Source organism: Bradysia coprophila (assembly GCF_014529535.1).
Source record: "Bradysia coprophila strain Holo2 chromosome IV unlocalized genomic scaffold, BU_Bcop_v1 contig_5, whole genome shotgun sequence".
Lineage (NCBI taxonomy): Eukaryota > Metazoa > Arthropoda > Insecta > Diptera > Sciaridae > Bradysia > Bradysia coprophila.
In genome coordinates, this window is record NW_023503374.1 from 16,843 (window position 1) to 41,007 (window position 24,165).

A 24,165-nucleotide genomic window follows, 5' to 3' on the forward strand; every position below is an offset into this window, starting at 1 on the left:
TCGACATTTTCATGAATACAGCCGTCTTCTACTCTCAAAACTCTAAGACTTTGCCGAAGAAACCAATATTCCATCTGTCATATGTCATGAGATAATTCTAAAAACCTGATTGAAACACCAATGTCCAACTTTTCGACATTTTCATGAATACAGCCGTCTTCTACTCTCAAAACTCTAAGACTTTGCCGAAGAAACCAATATTCCATCTGTCATATGTCATGAGATAATTCTAAAAACCTGATTGAAACACCAATGTCCAACTTTTCGACATTTTCATGAATACAGCCGTCTTCTACTCTCAAAACTCTAAGACTTTGCCGAAGAAACCAATATTCCATCTGTCATATGTCATGAGATAATTCTAAAAACCTGATTGAAACACCAATGTCCAACTTTTCGACATTTTCATGAATACAGCCGTCTTCTACTCTCAAAACTCTAAGACTTTGCCGAAGAAACCAATATTCCATCTGTCATATGTCATGAGATAATTCTAAAAACCTGATTGAAACACCAAGGTCCAACTTTTCGACATTTTCATGAATACAGCCGTCTTCTACTCTCAAAACTCTAAGACTTTGCCGAAGAAACCAATATTCCATCTGTCATATGTCATGAGATAATTTATAGTGAATCACTTAGGGCCGAGTAACGCCCTTTGAGCCCTCCCAGCAAGCCCACGTTGCATCCTACCCAAAAACAATGTTCAGCAACTTTGTTCTACTCGTCAATACCTTTCATTTGATATATCACAAGCAGCTACTGCGTGCGTATTTCTGTAGATATCGTCAAAAGACTGAAAAACACCTATAAGGCCCTAGCCCTGGAAGGGCCGGCCCTACCATGCCCATTTTCGAACTTGACCTTACTTTTGTCCATACCAATCAGGGAAAAAAAAAATTTTTAAGATCGGACACTTTTTACTCAAGTTATAGGGGTCACGGACGGACGGACGGACGGACATTTTTTTTATTGCGGATTCGTCATCTTTGAACATAACCAAATGCTTTGCCCTTACTGTCTGCTTCCAATTCGACGTGTTACAAACGGCATATTAATCTTATAAGCCCCCAGTACTTCGTACGGGGCTAAAAAAATTGCGTCACAAATGGCAGATGATTTCGGTTCTATTTCTGACGTAATTCTAATTTCGCCTCTACGAGAATTCAGTTTTCTCTATTTCTCTTCATTATTTATTTTCACTCATTTTGTTAAGTTTCATTCGATTTGGTTGGGTTTTCATATTCCGGTGGAGTAATCACCAAGCAAATACAAAATATACGAAAACTTTATGGTAAAAAGACGTCCACAACCAATGACTGTTGGCTCGACTATTGGTCACTAATATAAACGAACTAGTAGATTTCGTCAGTTTGGGCTGATCATCATTAAAATCTAGAAGCCCTTTTTAGGACCTAAACGAATTAAACTAATTATTTTCTTCACGCCATACTCGATCACTTATCCATTCATTAGATTCCTATGATCAAATTACATATTCCAACAATTTTAAGGAATGGAATGCTTTAACCTGTTGCTGAAAGATTAATTATGGTATACTTTTGTTTGTTCTTTAAACAAATTGAAATTATAAAGACTGAAGTTACACGATTTCAAGGAATCTCAATGGATATTCAAAGTCTTCGCTCTAAAATTCGAAGGAACCAACTCTCCATCTGTTACACCTACAGATGTAGCCTGCTAACATCTAAAAGTCTAATTGAAACACCAATGTCCAACTGCCCAACATTTTTGAGAGAAGCCGTCACTTTCTACTCTAAAAACTATGAGACTTGATATTTTCCACAAACAAACAAACAAACAAACAAAGGTTGGTAAAATTCATCATTTCAAAATGTGTAAAATCTAGATTTTGAACTGCAATATCTCGACCAAATCTTAACCAAAGGGATAAAGTCAACAAGTTGCTGTTCGTTAGTCCCTAATTTTTAGACCCGTACGAAGTACTGGGGTCTTATAGGTTTACGCATAAGTTTGTAACACGTCGAATTAGAATCCCTGAGTAAGGGGAAACCTATTGTGGTTGTCTAGAGATGCCAAATCCGCGAAAAAAAAATGTCCGTCTGTCCGTCTGTCTGTCTGCACGATAACTTGAGTAAAACGCATCCGATTTTGAAAATTCTTTTTTTTCCCGTTTGGTAATGTCAAAAGACAGGCTAAGTTCGAAGATGAGTGATTTTGGATCGACCCCTCCCGAGCTGTGGCCCAATAAGTGCTTTACGGTTTTTCGAAGATATCTCCGGACATTTAAACGTTAAACTTGTAAGTGATACGTCAAATAAAAGGTATTTACAATACCGATCGACAAAAAAAAAGTTTATGGAAATCGGATGACCGACTCGTGAGTTAGACCCCTTGGTGTGGAACAGGCACAGGGCGGCAAGCAGTTTTTGCTTGTAGGTCGGCCACATTTGAACATATTTCGTCTGTTTTAGCTTTATTAGATAGGTATTGACCGTACCAATCAGGGAAAAAAAAATTATGAAATTATGTTCTCCGGAGCGTGAGCTAGGTCTCTTGGAGTGAGCTCTTATCTGGCTACTCGGAAGTACAGTGAACGTGGTGTATTTTGACAATATCTCGAGTAAATTTTGACCGAATTTCATGAATTTTTTTTTGTTTGAAAGGTATTAACGAATGTAAAGCGTCGGTACTATTTCCGGTCTCCTAACAAAATGGCTGCCGGCGGCCATATTGGATTTTAGTAAAACGATATAAAGTGGGAAAAATGATGCTTAGAGAGTTTCTGTTAACATGGAAATAATGCGTTAAGTGTGAGGGGTTTCAGGGATTCCATATATGGACATCTATATATACCTATATACAGCTATATTGAGCTATATACAGGCATATAGAGCTATATAATAGCATATTCCTCTGTGAAATGTTTATTTACAGTGAAATATAGGTAAATATAGCGGTATATAGCTGTTTAAATAGGAATTTATGAAATTTGACTTCGTACGGGGCTGTCTATATTGCCTCCGGCAATTTAATTGTATATGATAACAAGGCAAAGAGTGGATAATGTAAGTGATTTAAAAGGAAGAATAGTTTTTCAGCAGAGAAGAAAATGAAGTAAGAGAAATGAAGAGTTTCACATTAAAGGCTTTTGATACGAATAGGTGTTTCGTACGGGTCGGCGTTAGCTATGTTTTTTATTATTTTTTGTAGTGTGGACTTGCGTCACTGCGCCTTATTAACGTGGCGCCATGATAACAACAGCCAGACACCACCGGATTTGGTATCTCTGGATAGCTCCCACAATAGGCTTCACCAAATTTTGGGACTCAAATTCACGTGATATTAAATCTATAGGACCGCTGTACTTCCGAAGTACTACTTCGTACAGGTCTGAACAAATTGATAATTGATTGGTAACGGACACAATAAAAAGGATTAAGCTCATCTATTCATGCTTATGCTACTAACGCTTCATAAAATATACATTTGTGCAACCAAATCGATCAACAAATAATTTCCTCTTTAAGCTCATCTGTTATGCTCATGTTTATTTTTGCATAATAGGCTGAAGAGAAATAACTAGTACAGAAAAATCTTATAGTTTTTGTCGATAATTTTATATGTATTCAACAGAGAACAGAATTTGTAGAGCGGGCATAAAAGTAATCAAATCATCATGGTTCATGGTTGATTTGCTAGATAATAAATGAGAAAATGTCAAATGTTTTAAAGAATTTAAAAATACAGAAAAGAAGATTTTTGAATTCATTGCTTTCACAGATGAACCCTTCGTCATAATTCAACTTTACTCGGATCCATAAAATTCAAAATGGAAAAATAATGAAAAAGAAATATTCTTATTGTTCTGAAGGAACCGGCTGAATACAAAGGTGGAAAGAAGCAGATCTTTAAATTTGTTACATGAAATGGAGAAACCTCGTTTTGGAAACACTCTCGAAGTCGACTGAAAGCAAATTGCTTAAAAAATGTATTCTCCAAAAAATTCTATTGAAGAGTGAGCAAGTAGAAAATGTTGATTATGAGTGGAATGTCAATAAAAAAAATGTCAATAGCGCCATCATTTAGATTTTCTCTGAAATACTGCTTCAGAAGCTTCTGAATGAACTTAACTTAGCGGAAGTCAAAACCACTGCATATAATTTACGAAAATGTATCTGGTGGACGTGATTTGCAACGCAGCTGGGATAAGTTAGTCGTATGTTTTGATGTGTTTTCAAAAGATCAAATTAAACTTGTCGTTTGTGTGTTATAGCATTTGACTTCACACTAAGGACTAAATTTCCACGAATTTTCACGAATTCCTCTCACATCTGAGAAATCACATTCTAGTACTTTCCTAGTACAAACCTAAAAATTTGCGACGAATCCTGCATGCTAGGATACTGAAGAATGTGTTTTGGGATTCAATGAAAAAATCACTGTGGCTGCTTTTCTAGACATAGAAAAAGCATTTGACACAATGTGGGTAGGATTGATTTATAAAATGATACGCATGGGATTCCCTAATTATCTGATAAGGATAACCTTTTCCTATCTCCAAAAAAGAGAATTTAGAGTTAAACGAGAGTCTCATCTATTAAATCCTGTCTCGGTGAATGATGGGGTCCCACAAGGGACAAATTATTAGACTAAAATAACAGAAATACACAAATTTTTATAAAACTTTTAAATTTCACCGCTTTTTCATTTTATGTACAGTTATCTGAACGCTCATTTGAGAATGTCACTATGTTCAAAGAAAAAACATATGATTTGACAGAGGCACTACATTTTTGCGTCGTTTTGAAAACAACAAAAAGAGCTGTGATTCAGAATTTTAAATACTTAAGATAGTCTTATTAATGACATTTCCCTTCGGTTTACAGGAAACAAAGGAAGCACAAATAGGCAGATGTGTGAACGTTTGTTTCAAAATCTTTATTAGTTGTGTCGGACATCACTAAAAACAACAATGTTGTGGCTTCTTGTACTAACACTGGCGGCTGTTGCCTTAGTATATCAGTATTTAACATTGAAACTTTCATATTGGGAGAATAAAAGTGTGCCTTACATTAAGCCACAGTTGCCATTTGGTAATATCGAAGGAATCGGACGGAAAATCCATTCATCACAACTGATGCGCAATTTCTACAACGAAATGAAGGGCAAAGGACCATTCGGTGGTATTTATTTCTTCATCAAACCTGTGGCTCTGGCATTAGACTTGGATTTTGTAAAAAATGTTCTGATCAAAGACTTTGCCTATTTTCATGATCGAGGTGTTTATTTCAACGAAAGGGACGATCCACTGTCGGCTCATTTATTTTCCCTGGAAGGAACGAAATGGAAGCATCTTCGATCGAGACTTACACCAACGTTTACGTTAACGAAAATGAAATTCATGTTTCCTACAATTGTGGAAGTAGCTGGCGAGTTTCAGAAGTGTTTGTCTGACATGGTAAATGATAGCAACGAGTTAGAAGTACAGGATATACTCGCCAGATTTACAACGGATGTAATTGGAACTTGTGCGTTTGGAATAAATTGCAACAGCTTGAAGGACTCCAATTCCGAGTTTCGACTAAAGGGAAAGAAAGTTTTCGAAGTTGGTCGGCAACGAGCTATTAAACAAATGTTTATGTCGTCCTTCAGAGACTTGGCTCGTTCGTTACGTATGAAACTGCTTCACGATGATGTATCCACTTTCTTTATGAACATCGTCGAGGAAACAGTCAAATATCGCGAGGAAAACAACGTGAAACGGAACGATTTCATGGATCTACTGATTCAGTTGAAAAACTCGGGCTACATCGATGGCGATAATGTTGGTCAGGTGACATTACAAGAAATCGCAGCTCAGGCATTCGTGTTCTTTCTCGCCGGTTTCGAAACATCGTCAACTACAATGGCTTATTGCTTGTACGAGTTGTCGCTAAGTCAGGATATTCAATCAAGGGCCAGAAAGGAGATTGATGATGTACTGACGAAATATAATGGAGAGTTCACCTACGATGCTATGAAAGAGATGCATTACGTCAATCAAATTATTAATGGTATTTAAAGGGAAATATTTTTTCACACAAAGCTTTTTTCTCACGACTTTATTTTGTCTTTTAGAATCTCTTCGGAAGTATCCTCCAGGTGCAGGTATTATTAGAGCTGTGACTAAGGACTATGCTGTACCTGGAACAAATCACTTACTTTCAAAAGGCACTCTCGTTTGGATACCAGTATATGCAATCCATCACGATCCAGACATTTACCCAGATCCAGATGTCTTTGATCCAGATCGGTTTCATCCCGAAGAAGTCCAAAGACGACATTCACAGTCATTTTTAGCTTTCGGTCAGGGACCTCGGAATTGTATTGGTCTTCATTTTGGAATGTTACAAACACGCATCGGTTTAGTAACTTTAATTCGCAATTTTGAGATTACTACCTGTGCGAAAACAGTTGTTCCGCTTAAATTTTCCACACGTAAATTTGTGCTGTCCCCTGAAGGGGGTTTATGGCTACGGTTGAAAAAAATTGAGAGATGAAATTGATAGAAATTGTGTTTAGGGAATATCTGGCTCTTATAAAATAAGAATTAAAACACCGACGTGTTAATTGTTCTACGTTATAATTTCAACTAAATTGCACAGTACAATGCTTGACACTTGTAATTTAGAAACTTAATTGACTGTGCCAACTATTATGATAAACAAAAGTTCAGATTGTTCTGAACATACTCCCGGCCAAGACATTGAAAAATCGTCTTCAAATAAAACTAACACAAAAAATTCAAATTGAAATGAAATTGGCTCGGAAGATAAAATGAATGAAACGGAAAAATTGACTCAAAAAATTCAAAACTAAAGTCCGACATCCAATTCATCGGAGCGCAAAAATGGCAACCTGCAGAGCTTATGAATCGGTCTAGTTAGAGTATGATGTTTGCATTTCAAACGAACTGTAACCGCTCGAACTAAATTGTCGCCTCCTGGATGCACCTCGATAACACGACCCATGAGCCATTTAGTTGGTGGTAAATCGTCCTCCTTCAAAATAACCAGCTCGCCAATCTTCAAATTGTCTTCGGTATCGAACCATTTCGAACGATCGCTCAAATTCGACAAATATTCCTTCGACCAGCTGCTCCAAAAGTTCTGATACATTTGCTGAAGCCGTTGCCATTTGGTTAAGCGATTCTCGTTGATATCGATGAAAGATTCTTCAGGCAAAGTGGTTGGGTTCCTCCCCATGGTAAAATGTCCTGGCGTCAAGAAATTCAAATCGTCTACATCATCGGTCAAGCTGCATATTGGTCTCGAATTCAATGCGCACTCGATTTGATATAACAGTGTTGTTAGCTCCTTAAACGTAAGATGTGCTGATCCAACAATCCGTTTGAGGTGGAACTTCATTGATTTCACTGCTGCTTCCCGAATTCCTCCGAAATGACTTGCTGTTGGAGGATTTAATTCCCATTCAATTCCATCATCAGCCAGTAACGCGGCTATTTCTCCCATCTGTTGACGCATTGCTCTTTCTTGTGCCTTCGTTAACTCAGTTGTACAACCAACAAAATTGGAACCATGGTCGCTGTGCATTTTCGAAGGCTTCGCCCGACGACTAACGAACCGCTTGTACGTTTCTATAAACTCGCGAGTTGACAAATCTTCAGCAGCTTCCAAATGGATGGCTTTTGTAGATAAGCAAATGAACACAGCTATGTAGACCTTCGACAACGATTGATTCTTTCCACGTCCCTTGTCTTTAATGTTAACGGGACCAGCGAAATCCACTCCAGTAAAAGTGAAAGATATCGACGGTTGAACTCTTGGACGCGGTAATGGAGCCATTTGTTGTTTTTGCTTCGTGCTTGGCCACTTCAGACACGTTTTGCATCGATTCTTAATAAATGACCGAACGATTCGTCGCGAATCAAAAATCCAGTAATGTTGCCTCAAATATTGTAACATCACCTGAACGTTACCATGCAACGTATGGGTATGAGCGTCGGCAATAAGTAACTGAGTCAAAGGACCATCATTCGGCAAAACAATCGGGAACTTTTGGTTGTATGAAATGTGAGCATTTGTTAAGCGGCCTCCGACTCTGATGACACCTTCTTGCTGATCGTATTTTGGATTTAACTTCCTCAGCTTCCCACGGCGAACGGGTTTGCTTGCTTGTAATCTCTTCAATTCTGCACCAAAAGCAGATTCTTGAACCACTCGGATCCAAATATTGAGTGCATTTCGCAACTCAACAGCGCGAGCGGTTAGGAATTGAACCGAATTCAGATCTGTGTTCGGGTGTCTGGACATGCATTTCCTCAGTCCCCCATGATGCAGGTTTTGTTTTCGCAGCCCCCAGACTGGCTGCGCTGATGATTGACACCCTCCAGATCTGTCAGAAATCCTTTGTCGTATGTTCATAACGAATCGCATACACCACGCTGTTATACGCACAAGTCGTCGCAATGATAAATATCGTTCCAATAATTGATTTCTCGGATCTACTGCAACCAAATTCATGATTGACTTCTGCTTCATGATATCAGTAGTTGACAATTGCAGTGGGTTAACTGTAGATGGCCATTGACACTTGGCTTCACTAAGCCAACTTGGTCCTTTCCACCACAACGGATGCGACACCAATTGACTTGGCATAATACCTCTCGACGCACATTCAGCAGGATTTTGACTCGATTCAACATATCCCCATTGGTGGAATGGTAAGATATCTAATATTTGAGCCGTTCTGTTACCGACGAACTGCTGCCAAGTTCCAGGACTTTTCTTTAACCAACCCAAGACAACTTCAGAGTCAGTCCCTCCATAAACCGAAACATCGGCAACCTTTAACGAAAGCAAAACTTTCTTTAACAAACGACTCACCAAAAGTGCGCCACAGAGTTCTCCACAATGAATCGTGATTCTTTTCACCGGAGCCACCTTCGTTTTTGCAGCCAACAATTGCACCTGTATTGTACCATCTGGATGCTGAACTCGTGTATAAACGACAACAGAATAAGCGAGACCTGACGCATCGGAAAACCCATGAAGCTCAAATGCACCATCACCTCAAATTTCATCCTGACTGCACACCCGCCCTGAACAGAAATAAAGTTTTACCGAAAATGCACCCAAAAATTGATCGCTGTTCTGAATAGAGGGACCCTAGAGGAGTTCAAAACGATGGTCCGTTAAGCTGGACCAGATGCTTCCCCACACCCATACAACTAAGGAAAAAATTGTATGGGCTGGGGAAGCATCTGGTCCAGCTTAACGGACCATCGTTTTGAACTCCTCTAGGGTCCCTCTATTCAGAACAGCGATCAATTTTTGGGTGCATTTTCGGTAAAACTTTATTTCTGTTCAGGGCGGGTGTGACTGAACTCGATTGGAGAGCTTTGACGATCCTCAGGCGATATTTCTGTCAAAACATCATCGAAATTCGACGACCATTTTCTCATATGCATACCACCAGACTTAAAGATGTTGTTGATGTCTCGAATTTGCTTTATACCAGATGAAATATCCTTGCTACCGGATACCAAATCGTCCATGAATAAATCCGTCATTATCGGCTCATACGCTAATGGAAAATTCTCTTTTTCGTCTTCCGCCAGTTGTCGAACTGTTCAAATTGCCAAAAACGGAGGTGATGACATACCATCTGTTACGACACGCATACACAGGCGTCCCACTAAATTTTGCCTTGTCCGAAATTCGGACATTTCGGACAATTCATAAAAATTTCGGACATTTTCTGCAAAAATTTCGGACATTTTTTTTCTAATTTCCACTAAAGTTACGCATTAGAAAAAGTCTGTAAGTCATTTAAGTCCATTCCACCAACAAATTCTAAGGCTTTATATGAGATGAGATTTTTTTTAAAGTATACTTTGACATGACCTGTAGCTGTACTGATCATAAACCTGAATAGAGGACTTGAAACCTTCACGAAAAGATAGTGTTAAAGATGTAGGTTAACTAATGCATCTCACCGGAAAGGTGAAAGGCTGAATACAGTCGCTGATCTGACATGTTTCTGAGGTAAGGGTTTGTAATAGATCCCATATAAATTTCGTCTAACAAACGAAAATCTAGATTTGGTATTTAAGTATAAAAATTCAGAAAACAGAAATCCAGATATTCATTTGTCAAACGAAATTCTTGTGAATTCAATTACAAACCACAACTCCCTAATCAGAAACATGTCGTATTTCAACCTAGCGAGACTGTATGTTTAAATAAAACCAGGTTGAATACGTTCCTCAAATTTTGGACAAATGCTGAGAAATACATTTTCCTCGCATAGAATAATTTCCTCAAATATGTGGTTTTTAGTCAATACACTTCCTTCGTCGACCTACATCATTTGCATGTATTTCATCGAAGGATGGAAGAAATAATGATCACGAGCAAGGTTAAAGTTTTGATTCTTTTTCCAGAATTTCGATGCGCCACAGGCGAATCTTGTAATTAGTTTCCATTCAACCTGTTGGAATTTTTGTCTACTTTTCCTACTATTACTTCAAAAATTCGATCATATTCTCCCTTCTATTCGAAATTTTTTAATGTCGACTTTACTGAAAAAATGCTTAAAAAAGATATTAGAGTCAGCAAATATGTGCTCACTCGTTATATTATTATTTTAATATTGATTTATTGATTTTCACTCGAAGGAAGAATTGTAACATTATGCCCCCGAGTACCATAATCAGAAAAACAGGAAATTTTTTTTTTGAGGAAATGCTTCTTTGAATGAAAACCAGGTCTAGAAAATTAGCTGAATTAGCTGAGTTAGTTATCGTGTTCCATAGGAAAAGAAACAATGAGCATATCGGTTTTTCGAGAACTACTCCCAGACCATTGAGCTGATAACGCCCATTTAAAAACTTGACCTGAGGAATTCAGTTCTCCTTCGAACAAATCGTTTTTGAAAATCGATTTAGATTTACTCAAGTTAAAACAAGGCATCAGAACAGTCGGAGCGTTTGCTGCGACTTAGCCCCGTACAACCCGTAATCCAATTTCGTCCGCAACCATTATACGTCCGTAGCCCTAATAAGCCCGGAACCCTAATACGTCTACAACCCTCTAATGCGTATGTTACCAATATGCAAGTCAAGTTGCGCATTGTCAAATTTACTGAAACTGTTCATTTTTAAAATTGCGCATAGCGCAATTACGAAAGCCCGTACGAAGTACCTTTCAAATAAAACCAACAATTTACGATATTATTTTAGAAACCCAAAATTTTTTGCCTTTATTCCATTCGGTATTCAATTATCTCTCAAATGAAACAGAAACTAGCAAAATCGGTTGAGATTTAGTCGATTTATGTACAAAAAGCACTTAGGGCCGAGTAGCGGCCTTAGTGCAAGGGCCCAAATTTGAAACTTTTTTTTCCATCATTCTATTCGTCATTCAATTATCTCTCAAATGAAACAAAAACTAGCAAAATCGGATGAGATTTACTCGATTTATGTGCAAAAAACACTTAGGGCCGAGTAGCGGCCTTAGTCCAAGGGCCCCAATTTGAAACTTTTTTCGCCACGTTCTTTTCGGTATTCAATTACCTTCTATAAAAAACTAAAACTAGCAAAATCGGATGAGATTTACTCGATTTATGTGCAAAAAACACTTAGGGCCGAGTAGCGGCCTTAGTCCAAGGGCCCAAATTTGAAACTTTTTTCGCCATCATTCTATTCGGCATTCAATTATCTCTCAAATGAAACAAAAACTAGCAAAATCGGATGAGATTTACTCGATTTATGTGCAAAAAACACTTAGGGCCGAGTAGCGGCCTTAGTCCAAGGGCCCTAATTTGAAACTTTTTTCGTCACGTTCTTTTCGGTATTCAATTACCTTCCATAAAAAACTAAAACTAGCAAAATCGGATGAGATTTACTCGATTTATGTGCAAAAAACACTTAGGGCCGAGTAGCGGCCTTAGTCCAAGGGCCCAAATTTAAAACTTTTTTTGCCACCATTCTATTCGGCATTCAATTACCTCTCAAATAAAGCAAAAATTAGCAAAATCGGATGATATTTACTCGATTTATGTGCAAAAAACACTTAGGGCCGAGTAGCGGCCTTAGTCCAAGGGCCCAAATTTAAAACTTTTTTTGCCACCATTCTATTCGGCATTCAATTTTCTCTCAAATGAAACAAAAACTAGCCAAATCGGATGAGATTTACTCGATTTATGTGCAAAAAAACACTTAGGGCCGAGTAGCGGCCTTAGTCCAAGGGCCCAAATTTAAAACTTTTTTTGCCAGCAGCTATTGCTTGCGTATTTCGGTAGATATAGTCGAAAGACTGAAAAACACCTATAGGGCCGTAGCTCTGGAGGGGCCGACCCTACCATGCCCATTTTCGAACTTGACCTTACTTTTGTCGATACCAATCGGGGAAAAAAAGAATTTTTAAAAAAGGTTGTGATTTACTCTAGCTAGAGGGGTCACGGACGGACGGACGGACGGACGGACGGACGGACGGACGGACATTTTTTTTATTGCGGATTCGTCATCTATGAACATAACCAAATGCTTTGCCCTTACTGTCTGCTTCCAATTCGACGTGTTACAAACGGCATATTAATCTTATAAGCCCCCAGTACTTCGTACGGGGCTAAAAATATTACACAAACACATTTAACGTTTCATATTTAACGTCATATTTCCACATAATTTTCAATTATAGTGATCGCGATACATTTTCCGGTATTTTCTGCCATAAAGACCCATATGACTTACAGTCAAGTGAATAAAAATTTAGGGACAAAGTATTGATAGACTGAAGTTCAATTAAAAATTCTGTGAAGCGCGCCGCAGGCAATTTTTTTGAAAATGAGACTTTTATAGGTTTATATATCTAATTCTGGTCAGCTCTTGAAGAATATTTCGGACATTTCGGACAATTTCGGACAAATGTGTAAAATTTCGGACATTTCGGACATTTCGGACAAGTGGGACGCCTGGCATACGATAAGTTTTTAGTGGCTGATTGACATCTTTACGCCATACAATGCGCTGATAATTATAATCCATGTCCTTCTTATGCACAAAAATTCGGCGATACATTTTCTCTACGTCGGCCATGTAACAAACTTTATGCTTTCTGTAACAGACAAGAATATCGAATAAATTAGACTGCAATTTGGGACGAGTGTGCAACAATTCATTAAGCGATACACCAGTGGACGACTTTTGAGACGCATTGAACACCACTCGTAGAGAGGTCATTGAACTTTCGCGTAGCACTGCGTGATGAGGCATGTAAAAACACTCGCTTGTTGACTTTTGTGAATCGGTTTCTGATACCAACTCCAAGTGTCCCAATCTGACTGAGTCATCCATAAACTTGTGGTATTTCTCTTTGAGCACTGGATTTTTCTCGAAACGATTCTCCATACGAATTTGACTAGAAACTGCTAGTCCTCTTGAGTAACCCAGTTCTTTGCTTTCTTTGACCAACTTGAATGGCAGCCGAACAACATAACGACCAGTACTTTTTCGGTGATGCGACTCTTCATAAAAATTTTCACAGGCCAATTCGTCAACCGACATTAAACTCCTTTCATCGGGTTGAAGCTCTTCAATTTCCCAAAATGAGCGTAGTAATTGCTCCAAAGTAAAACTCATTTGATGAATATTGATGCTTTATGATTCTCTGCGTTGTACTGACCAGACAAAATCCAGCCCAAACTCGTATTTTGAACCAAAATGCCACAGAATTTTTTCACACCGTCCAACACAACTTGACTGTACACATCTCCAGCCAATAAAACATCAATTCTACTCGAATCTTCACACTCGGGATCGGCCAATTCGATTTTTGGGAAAAGCTTGCAAGCTTCGGGAAAAGCGTCGTAATCGAGGGGTGGTTGAATGCTGATATCGAGTAACAGTGTCTACTAGCAGCGCTGTTGTTTGAAATTGCGAATCGTTGATCCTTGAGCCAAAACTAAATTCAGCGATTCCTCGTCTTGTTTAAATTTTTTCACCGCCTGCCGCAGTCAATGGAATTCCTTGATACACCTCTGCTTGTAACTTAATTCTCTTTGCAGCGAACGTTGATATCAAGGACATTTGTGAACCTTGATCAAGTAAAGCTTTCAAAAATACCTTTTTTCCGGAACCAAGATTAACAACAATGACAGCTGTCGCCAGTAAAATGTCTTTGTTTGTGTCAATGATGTGATCCACGAGATGGTTTGCAATCGATGCTGATGATGATGAACTTGACGATGATTCCAATGCTTGAGTCGAGGAATGATTCGCTTTTTTAACCGTTGATTCTCTCCTTGGGGCAGACTCCAAATGTAGAAGCAAATGATGAAGAAGCCCACATTTGAAACAGGTGAGCGTCGATGCACATTCATTCAACTTATGACTTGGAATAAGGCAATTCCCACATAGATTTGCTGATTCCACCATCTTTCGTCGCTCTTGAGGATTCTTCTTCTTGAATGTAAAACAGGACTTCGCTCTGTGGCCTCCCTTGCAATAATAGCATTTGACATTTGCCTTTTCAACACGCTTGTCTGACTTCGCGTGACTCTCTGATACGTGACACGATGTCCTTGCTAAATTCTGATGGGATGGTGTTCGTTTTGAGTCTGGTTCACCTCCTTCTAGTATCCTGAAGCGAGTATTCAAAAATTCTTCTAATTTTGTCCACTAAATTACCGCTCGTTCATCGCCTATTAGCTCGTTCCACTTTTCCAAGGATAAAGAATCCAACTTTTTCACAATGACGAACACCAGCCAATCGCTGTATTCGGCCGTCGGACGATTCAAATTATTTAACTCACGGATCGATTCCATTGTTGTATCTAAAATCAACTTGATGCCATCGGCGTTACCAGTAGCGTTCGGAATTGAATAAATGTTCTCCAGAAGCTCATGAACTACTAATCTGTCGTTTTCGAAGCGACCTTCTAGAAGATCCCATGCGGCTTGGTAATTGTCGTTCGTTATTTTGATGTTCTTTATCAACTTCGAAGTCTCACCGACAACAATCGTCTTTAAGTACTGTAGAGAGAGATTGTATGTCTATCTGCAATAAAACACTAGATGTGTCTTCGGCCGAAGCCGGGAATGGAATGAATTGTATTTCGAATGAACTCTGTATATAAAGGGAATGCAAAGGCAACATGATGCAAATCAATTCAATGGCAATCTTTGATGAATGCATATTGTGGAATCATCACAATACTTCCCCCGTTGGAAAAACTTTGAACGGTCCGTTTTGATTCTGATGGTCTGGTTCTGGTTCAATTCACTCGTGAGCATGAACATTTGTTTTGAGGGTTGAGCAGGATTTTCCATGGTATTGTGGTTGCAGCAACTTTTTGTCGTTTACTGTTCCAACAATTGATCTTGGATTGGCTGACCATACGTAGTAATGTGTGAATGATTTGAGCATTTTCTTGAAGTTCGAATTCTTAACGTCTAATGCTGGCAGGCACCGCAGCAGGGTGGTTTGATTGTTGAGTGCTCCAAATCGTATGGGTCCAAAACGATGTATGTAATGAATGTTTATTTGTTTGTTCCCACAGACTCAAGAAGTTGCTTTAAGCAAGTTCAAGTTTGAAAGAGAATATATTTGAATTTTAAAGAAATTCCCTTTAAGTTTTTAGCTAGTGTTGATGTGTTGTCAAGACTAGGAAAATACATAATTTTAATCTTGATTAGTGAGTTGACTGTAATTGAAGAGTCCTCACGTAAATGGACTAAGATATTGGAATGTTAGTCGATTTGTAATCTAGTTTTCAGTATGATGAAAAATAGGTTGACACGAATTTAGGGTGTTTGAAATTTTGATTTTGTTGGAAAATTAATTTGCAATACAGTTTGTGTAGAGTGATACGTAGTTCAGTCTACGAATTGTTCTTGAGTTGTTGTTTAAAATGGTTTAACAGTTTTGATATAATTTGACTGATCTGCAATTTTTGATTGGCTAGAGTGAATTGACTTAAAGGGTGAATCCACTGTAGGTTTTGGAATTTTTTTAGTTTGTGGAAAGAGATGTAAATGTTTCCAAGTTGTACTGCTCTGAGCAAGGCTCTGAGTTGCATAGAAGACACGTCTATGTGCGAAATAAAAGGTTTGCAGTAAAATACATTTTATTTCGACTGATATCGTGATGTTGGATCCGATGGTTGTGTGATATCAGATTCTTGTTGTTTGGCAACACTTTAGAGAATTTCTTCAGTGGTGACAAAGGTTTTTGTACAAGCATGTGAGACTTGTAATATGTTAAATCATTTATGATTTAAATGAACAATCGGATGGTAGGATTGTTGTTTTGTCAAGTGTATGATTATAACTTGAATTTCAAAAAACTATTGGCTATTCCTTTGTACAGTTCTGTGTCTAGAACTGGTAAGGATTAGTGAGCAATAGTTTTGAATGGAAAAGAAATGTCTAGTCAAACATGTCTAGTCATATAGAATTCTTTTAAAAAAATCCTCTACAAAATTTACTGTCCTGCGCAACGTGACGGGGTATAAGTTCTAACAGTACGTCGTTAGTGACTTTCCGAAATAATGTTAAACAGAGTGAAATTAAGTAGAGTAGCAGAGTGATCAAATGTTATGATAGCACCCGTTCTCGTTAGAAAACAATTGCCGACTAGTATTTGACTAGCGATTTTGACTAAAAGCTCTATACCTTAACTTTCCATGAATGACGCAAATCTTTTATGTTTGGTGATTCGAATTCGAAAGGTTGATTTGGTTGAGGCTTTGTTTGCTAAAGTAGTACTGAAATCTTGAAAAGGAACTACATAAAGTTCGTTTGAATAAATTTTGAAAATTTTACTGAAATCATCTGATTGAATTCCGAATGAATCGTTCCTACACAGCATTACCTGGAACTAGCGGAACTAGACAACCAATTTATTCAGTGAGTCGAATAAATTGGGGAAGGCAACCAAATAATTTAGTGTTAAAATTTAAAATACATTCTGAACGAAATGTAGTTGTAGAAAACAATGTGCAAGTATTTTTCAGATTTAAAATTTATATGAAGATTGACTTGTGGTCAAAACTTCAATTCCGAAATCATTTTTTGATTGGAAAGTAGCAATGAACTGTACGCGTGTAGTAAAGGTACTACAGGCGCAGTGACAACTTTTGTATTGGTCTGAATTGCTTAATCATAACTTAAAGATAAAACTTAAGTCTAAATATAGTTTTGTGCTTATCGTTATGTTTTTTCTTAAAAAGCGATTTAAATTTTGAGTTGTCAACAGTCAAGTGATCTACTTTGGGTTACAGCAAAGTGATTTGAGTGTAGAGTGAATGTGATGTACGTCATGTCTTAGACTAAGTGATTTGCACGTAGTCAGGTAGCGACGTTGAGATACTTCTGGTTAGACAAAATTCTGACAGCTAAGTGTACGTGTAAGTCTGGTTGCGAAGTATGTTTGGTGTTGAGAGTAAAAGTGTGAATGTATTGAATCACTTTGCTTTCAGTCCATTAACATTTATTTGGTTGGTTCAGGGCAATATATTGACATTGTTGACCAAAAAATGTAAATTTTATTTGTTTTTGCAAATAAAACTTAGTTGTGCCATGTGTGACGACTGTGGTTCTTTTCTTTAAAAAGCGAGTCCATGCAGTCCATGTTGAAACATGCAAATTATAACCTTGCTGATTAGCTAAAGTGTTTAATAATTTGGTCGTGGTATGGGCTTAATATGTGTAAAGGAATGTTCCTTTAAACAATATCAATAATTTTACCACGTTGGAATGTTCAAGATGGTTAAAATGTTAACAGACAAATGAAATTTATTTTGAGGCAATAAACCTGAAAATTAAAGTTCATGTTGGTTAAGTGATTGCCGGACTTGAAATTTGTTCAATGTCGGGGTCACCATTTTGTAGAGAGAGATTGTATGTCTATCTACAATAAAACACTAGATGTGTCTTCGGCCGAAGCCGGGAATGGAATGATGTGTATTTCGAATGAACTCTGTATATAAAGGGAATGCAAAGGCAACATGATGCAAATCAATTCAATGGCAATCTTTGATGAATGCATATTGTGGAATCACCACAGTACGATAACTTCTGAATGTTCGGTACTTTAGGATTATTACCAATCAGCGATAAGAATAAATCTCGAAATGACGGCCACTCCAAATAACTGCCGGTAAATTCAGGTACTTCCATGCGTGGAACTCTCAGACCAGAAAAATCATTTCTGTTTTGATTTAAATTGTCTCCTTGCGTGGAGGTTGCGGCTCTTGTTGTGGTTGAAGTGCCTTAATTGCTCGTTTCAGCTTTGCTTTCGAAGCGAGCACTAATGCCTCAGTGTCTGAGTATTCGATAATTTCGAAATCTTTTCCTTTCCAGTTATTTGTAATATCGACATGTGAACGTCTTCGAATTTTGTAAACAACTCGTTTAACCTGTCAAACGCGTTTTCAAGCTCAAATACATCAGCGCCATCTGGTACTTCGTTAGCGATCTTAGAAATCTTTATTATCGACGATTTAAGCACAGACCTTTTAGTGGCCAACGCCATTGTCTATTTTTGTACGTTTTTTATTGTCAATGAAAACAAGAAATTGTCTTATGTTAGGCCTTCTTCAACTAAACTTTCGTCAAAAAACGTTTCTCTCGACCATAAAACACGCATCAAAACAAAACCGATCGAACTTTGTTTATGCACACAATTTTGTGAAATTACAAAAGTTTCATTGTCTTTACGCGCGATTGTTCTCACTTTTGCAATTTAATAATTCACTGACCGACACTCCGATAATGAAAAAACAGTCGATTTCTCGCACAACTATAACGCGATACTATTACGATATCCCGGTTGAGCCCCAAATATTTAGGGAATATCTGGCTCTTACAAAATAAGAATTAAAACACCGGCGTGTTAATTGTTCTACGTTATAATTTCAACTAAATTGCACAGTACAATGCTTGACACTTGCAATTTAAAAACTTAATTGACTGTGCCAACTATTATGATAAACGAGCCATCAGAACAGTCGGAGCGTTTGCTGCGACTGAACAAACCCGTATATCTATTGCGTACGTGACCCTAGTGCGTCTGTCACCCTACTTTGACCGTAAGCCTATTGCGCCGGTTAATGTAGTTTAAGTAAAATTATTATGTAATGTGTACATCTTATAAATTGCGCATAGCGCAATTACGAAGCCCCGTACGACGTTCCTTTCAAATGAAACAAAAATTTCAAATCGCCCTAAAAATTTTATTTTTTTGAAGGGCCTAGTATCGGCCTCAGTCCGAGGACCCAAATTTAAAAATTTTTTCAACTACATTCTATTCGACCTTTGATTACCTTCCAAATGAAACAAAAATTACGAAAAACGGATGAAATTTGCTCGAGTTATATGTAAAATACACATAGGGCCCTAGTAGTGGCCTTAGTCCAAGGACCCAAATTTAATTTTTTTTCAACAACATTCTATTCGGCCTTTGATTACCTTCCAAATAAAACAAAGATTACGAAAAACGGATGAAATTTACTCGAGTTATATGTGAAATACACATAGGGCCCTAGTTGCGGCCTTAGGCCAAGGACCCAAATTTAATTTGTTTTCAACAACATTCTATTCAGCCTTCGATTACCTTCCAAATCAAACAAAAATTACGAAAAACGAATGAAACTTACTCGAGTTCTATGTAAAATACACATAGGGCCCTAGTAGCATTTCACTTCTAAGGCCCTAACTCACGGTCCACTCACCCGATTTTAAAAAACTTTGGAATGGTATTGACAATACCTATCATTTGCCGTGTCATTTACATTTCCATCGTTTATTTTGCCATAAATATCACCAAAAGACCTTAAATCACTTAGGTGGCCCTAACTCACGAAGGGCCGACCCGAATATGCCCATCTTCGAACTTAGCCTCACTATTTCGACTATCTTTCAGGGAAATTTTTTGAAATCGGATTTGATTTACTCAAGATATCGACGTGACGGACAGACGGACAGACAAAATTTTTATTCCCGTTACTCGTTAGAGGAACGGGTCAGTAAAAAAAAAATTGTCCGTGTACATCCGGTTCGAATGGGTCTGAAAATAAAATTTTGTCCGTGTACATCCGGTTCGAATGGGTCTGAAAAGAAAATTTTGTCCGTGTACATCCGGTTCGAATGGGTCCGAAAAGAAAAATTTGTCCGTGTACATCCGGTTCGAATGGGTCTGAAAAGAAAATTTTGTCCGTGTACATCCGGTTCGAATGGGTCAGAAAAGAAAATTTTGTCCGTGTACATCCGGTTCGAATGGGTTCGAAAAGAAAATTTTGTCCGTCTACATACGGTTCGAATGGGTCTGAAAAGAAAATCTTGTCCGTGTACATCCGGTTCGAATGGATCCGAAAAGAAAATTTTGTCCGTGTACATCCGGTTCGAATGGGTTCGAAAAGAAAATTTTGTCCGTCTACATCCGATTCGAATGGATCCGGAAAAAAAAAATTGTCCGTGTACATCCGGTTCGAATGGGTCCGAAAAGAAAATTTTGTCCGTGTACATCCGGTTCGAATGGGTCTGAAAAGAAAATTTTGTCCGTGTACATCCGGTTCGAATGGGTCAGAAAAGAAAAATTTGTCCGTGTACATCCGGTTCGAATGGGTCTGAAAAGAAAATTTTGTCCGTGTACATCCGGTTCGAATGGGTCAGAAAAGAAAATTTTGTCCGTGTACATCCGGTTCGAATGGGTCAGAAAAGAAAATTTTGTCCGTGTACATCCGGTTCGAATGGGTTCGAAAAGAAAATTTTGTCTGTCTACATCCGGTTCGAATGGGTCTGAAAAGAAAATCTTGTCCGTGTACATCCGGTTCGAATGGGTCCGAAAAAAAAATTTTGTCCGCGTACATCCGGTTCGAATGGGTCCGAAAATAAAATTTTGTCCGTGTGCATCCGGTTCGAATGGGTCCGAAAAGAAAATTTTGTCCGTGTACATCCGGTTCGAATGGGTTCGAAAAGAAAATTTTGTCCGTCTACATCCGGTTCGAATGGGTCTGAAAAGAAAATCTTGTCCGTGTACATCCGGTTCGAATGGGTCCGAAAATAAAATTGTCCGTGTACATCCGGTTTGAATGGGTCCGAAAAGAAAATTTTGTCCGTGTACATCCGGTTCGAATGGATCCTAAAAGAAAATTTTGTCCGTGTACATCCGGTTCGAATGGGTTCGAAAAGAAAATTTTGTCCGTCTACATCCGGTTCGAATGGGTCTGAAAAGAAAATCTTGTCCGTGTACATCCGGTTCGAATGGGTCCGAAAAAAAAAATGTCCGTGTACATCCGGTTTGAATGGGTCCGAAAAGAAAATTTTATCCGTGTACATCCGGTTCGAATGGGTCAGAAAAGAAAATTTTGTCCGTGTACATCCGGTTCGAATGGGTTTGAAAAGAAAATTTTGTCCGTGTACATCCGGTTCGAATGGGTCCTAAAAGAAAATTTTGTCCGTGTACATCCGGTTCGAATGGGTCAGAAAAGAAAATTTTGTCCATGTACATCCAGTTCGAATGGGTCTGAAAAGAAAATTTTGTCCGTGTGCATCCGGTTCGAATTGGTCCGAAAAGAAAATCTTGTCCGTGTACATCCGGTTCGAATGGGTCCGAAAAGAAAATCTTGTCCGTGTACACCCGGTTTGAATGAGTCCGAAAAGAAAATTTTGTCCGTGTTCACACCCGGCTCGAATGGGTTCTGACCCACAAAATTTTGTCGGTGTACAGCCGGTTTAAATGGGTCAGAAAAAAAAATTGGCTGGGTCAGATCCCTTAACTGTCTAAACTTCTCAATTGGTTTTGTTTAAGTAATGATTTATTAATTAAAAAATAAAACTATGCATAGCCGAACATTTTACTCTCTATATCACCGCAATACCTATTCCATCATTTTGTCGATTTTTACGACAAAACGAGTTATCATTCAACTAGATTGGTTCAAACTTACGGAAATACATCGGTTTGAAATTGGTCACTTTTCCTATTAAATATACCAAATTGACTATCTATTTGTCTATCTATCTATATATCGATGGTCGATTTCGGAAAAACCGCATGAAACTTCGCAGGAACCTAAGTCAGGTCATTAGAACTTAAGTTTCATTATCCAAAAAAACAGATTTTTTTGGAATTACAGTAAGTAACAGTCAAATACCCATTCCACCCATTCCACATACATTCCATTTATTTTTGGCAGTTGTCAAAAAGTAGTAGATTAATTCCTGGGCGGTTCATTTTGAAATACCACACAAATTTGTTTTTGTCTGTTTACACAAACTAGGAATGGGTCAAATTTTAAATTTTATTCAAAAATGCAATTGTCTTTTCATTCTGCGCGACTACGGACTTCAAGTTAATACGTAATTTTGATGTTTACAGGATTACAGTGTTAAAGAAAGTTCAATTTTACGAAGCTAATTATGTTTTTCTTTCTTTCGTTTAACAATAATTTCTGCAATAAGTCACTACTAGTTATCTATTTACCTGCTTTGGACGATTTATTTTAATCAATTTTGCGAATTGTAGGCCGAACGAAAGGGCCTTAAATCAACCTTCGCAAACAGATTCACATGTAAGTTTTCATGCGACCGAAAACCCGAAAAAGTTTGAAAAATTTCCTTCATTTTCGGCCCCGAAACATTAAAATAAAAATTTATTAAATTTTTGTAGACGCCAAAAATAAATGGAATGTATGTGGAATGGGTGGAATGTGGGTTAATTTAAAATTCCTGATATTGGCTGGTATTTGACTGTTTAGATTCAGAACAGATCTGTTGATCCTTTGTTTCCATTCCCGGTCATCATGTAAATCATGGTAGCCTTCCTGTTGCCAATAGAAACCTGTCTAAGATGTCAGGTCCTATTGCAGCAATTTCCGAATGAACCACCTCGTAGTCTCCGAGCATCCTGCGTCTCAGTTGAAGAAATTTGGGGCAGTCACATATCAAGTGTGCACACGTTTCTTCTTCTAGATCGCAGGAACATCTCGGAGTGTCCGAGAGTCTCAACTTATTCATGGGCCGATTCAGCTCGCAATGTCCCGTAATCGCTCCTACTACTCTTCTAATGCGATTTCGGTCCATTTTGAGCAAATCTTTGGCCCATTTTTTGTTAGGCTTAGGGAAGAAGCATTTCGTGTGAACGCCTCCATTATACGCTTCCCAGCGTTCTGCGTGTTTACGCTTAACCCAGTCTTCCAGTGCTCTTTTACACTCTGACTCGGGAATCGGAAGGTACGGTTCTGGCCCATTTGCCTGAGTCGCCGAGCCTTCTTTGGCCAGCTTATCTGCTTCCTCATTTCCCTCTACGCCGGAATGTCCTGGTACCCAGACCAAATTGATCCGATTGCTCAGACCAAGAAGGTTCAGGTATTCCTTACATTCCTTCACCAGCTTGGAGGTGACTACGGGCGATACGAGTGCCTTGATCATTCCTATATTGTCAAGACATATAAGGACCTCTTCGCCTTGCGTCCCTATAGGCAGAGTTTCATGTGCTCCCATGAGTGCCGCATAAAGCTCCGCCTGAGGTACGCTGGCGATCTCTCCCAGGTGGAAGGAATTGCCTAGCCCCGTTTCGGGGGCATACTCTCCAGCTCCTGTTCCATTTGGAGTTTTCGAACCGTCAGTGAATCTGACTTTACTTTCCCTTGATAGACCAGTAGGCCAGCCGTTAAGCCAGTCTGCTCTGCCTAAGAAAGTAGCGTCGAATCGCTTCGTGAAGTCAATCACCGGCGTCATCCGGTCTCTGGGCATACCGAAAACTGGGCTTTCTACCACGCCACATATTTTCCCATGCCCTGCCCGGAAGTTAGAGGTCCACAAGCCATTTTGCACCAACCGATCCGCCGTGGCGAAGGCTCTAGCCTGAATTATCAGGTCGAGCGGTGGTACATTCAGCAGTGTCTCCATGGCCGCGGTAGCTGTGGTCTTCATAGCTCCAGTTATGCAAATGCACACTAGCCTTTGAATTTCCCCTAGCTCTTTCCGCGCTCTCTCTATATCTAGTCGCGGCCACCACACCACCGACCCTTGACATATCATGGGTCTGATATGTCAAGCGAAACTGAAAACAAATTCAGAGGGTTTTTTAGCGTTACAATTTGGCAACGGGCTGAGGATACATACACAATGCTCAGGGACGAGGACAACAACGAATAAATAATCAAAAACTCCTT

General features: G+C 38.6%; 2 protein-coding genes and 1 long non-coding RNA gene across 4 annotated transcripts; 1 reads left to right on the forward strand and 2 right to left on the reverse strand.

The window, feature by feature from the left end:
* Nucleotides 1-1,867: 1,867 nt before the first annotated feature.
* Nucleotides 1,868-22,637, reverse strand: LOC119071709. Its single transcript, XR_005086714.1, has 3 exons — nucleotides 22,144-22,637; nucleotides 9,927-9,933; nucleotides 1,868-1,878 (listed from the first exon to the last, which is right to left on the reverse strand). It is a non-coding gene; the product is annotated as an uncharacterized LOC119071709 (long non-coding RNA).
* On the forward strand, nucleotides 4,768-6,773 carry LOC119071708 (probable cytochrome P450 6a14). 2 transcript variants are annotated; one of them, XM_037176702.1, is made up of 3 exons: nucleotides 4,768-4,809; nucleotides 4,872-6,038; nucleotides 6,103-6,531. In XM_037176702.1, exons 2-3 carry the CDS (start codon nucleotides 4,958-4,960, stop codon nucleotides 6,522-6,524), a joined length of 1,503 nt encoding a protein of 500 aa, XP_037032597.1. In that variant the 5' UTR covers nucleotides 4,768-4,809; nucleotides 4,872-4,957; the 3' UTR covers nucleotides 6,525-6,531. The 2 variants fall into 2 exon arrangements, with proteins under 2 accessions (XP_037032597.1, XP_037032596.1); XM_037176701.1 differs by having other exon boundaries at nucleotides 4,780-6,038; nucleotides 6,103-6,773.
* A 161-nt stretch (nucleotides 22,638-22,798) lies between the features above and the next one.
* Nucleotides 22,799-23,923, reverse strand: LOC119072002. Its single transcript, XM_037177120.1, has one exon. It carries the CDS (start codon nucleotides 23,921-23,923, stop codon nucleotides 22,799-22,801), a length of 1,125 nt encoding a protein of 374 aa, XP_037033015.1.
* Between the last annotated feature and the right edge of the window lie 242 nt (nucleotides 23,924-24,165).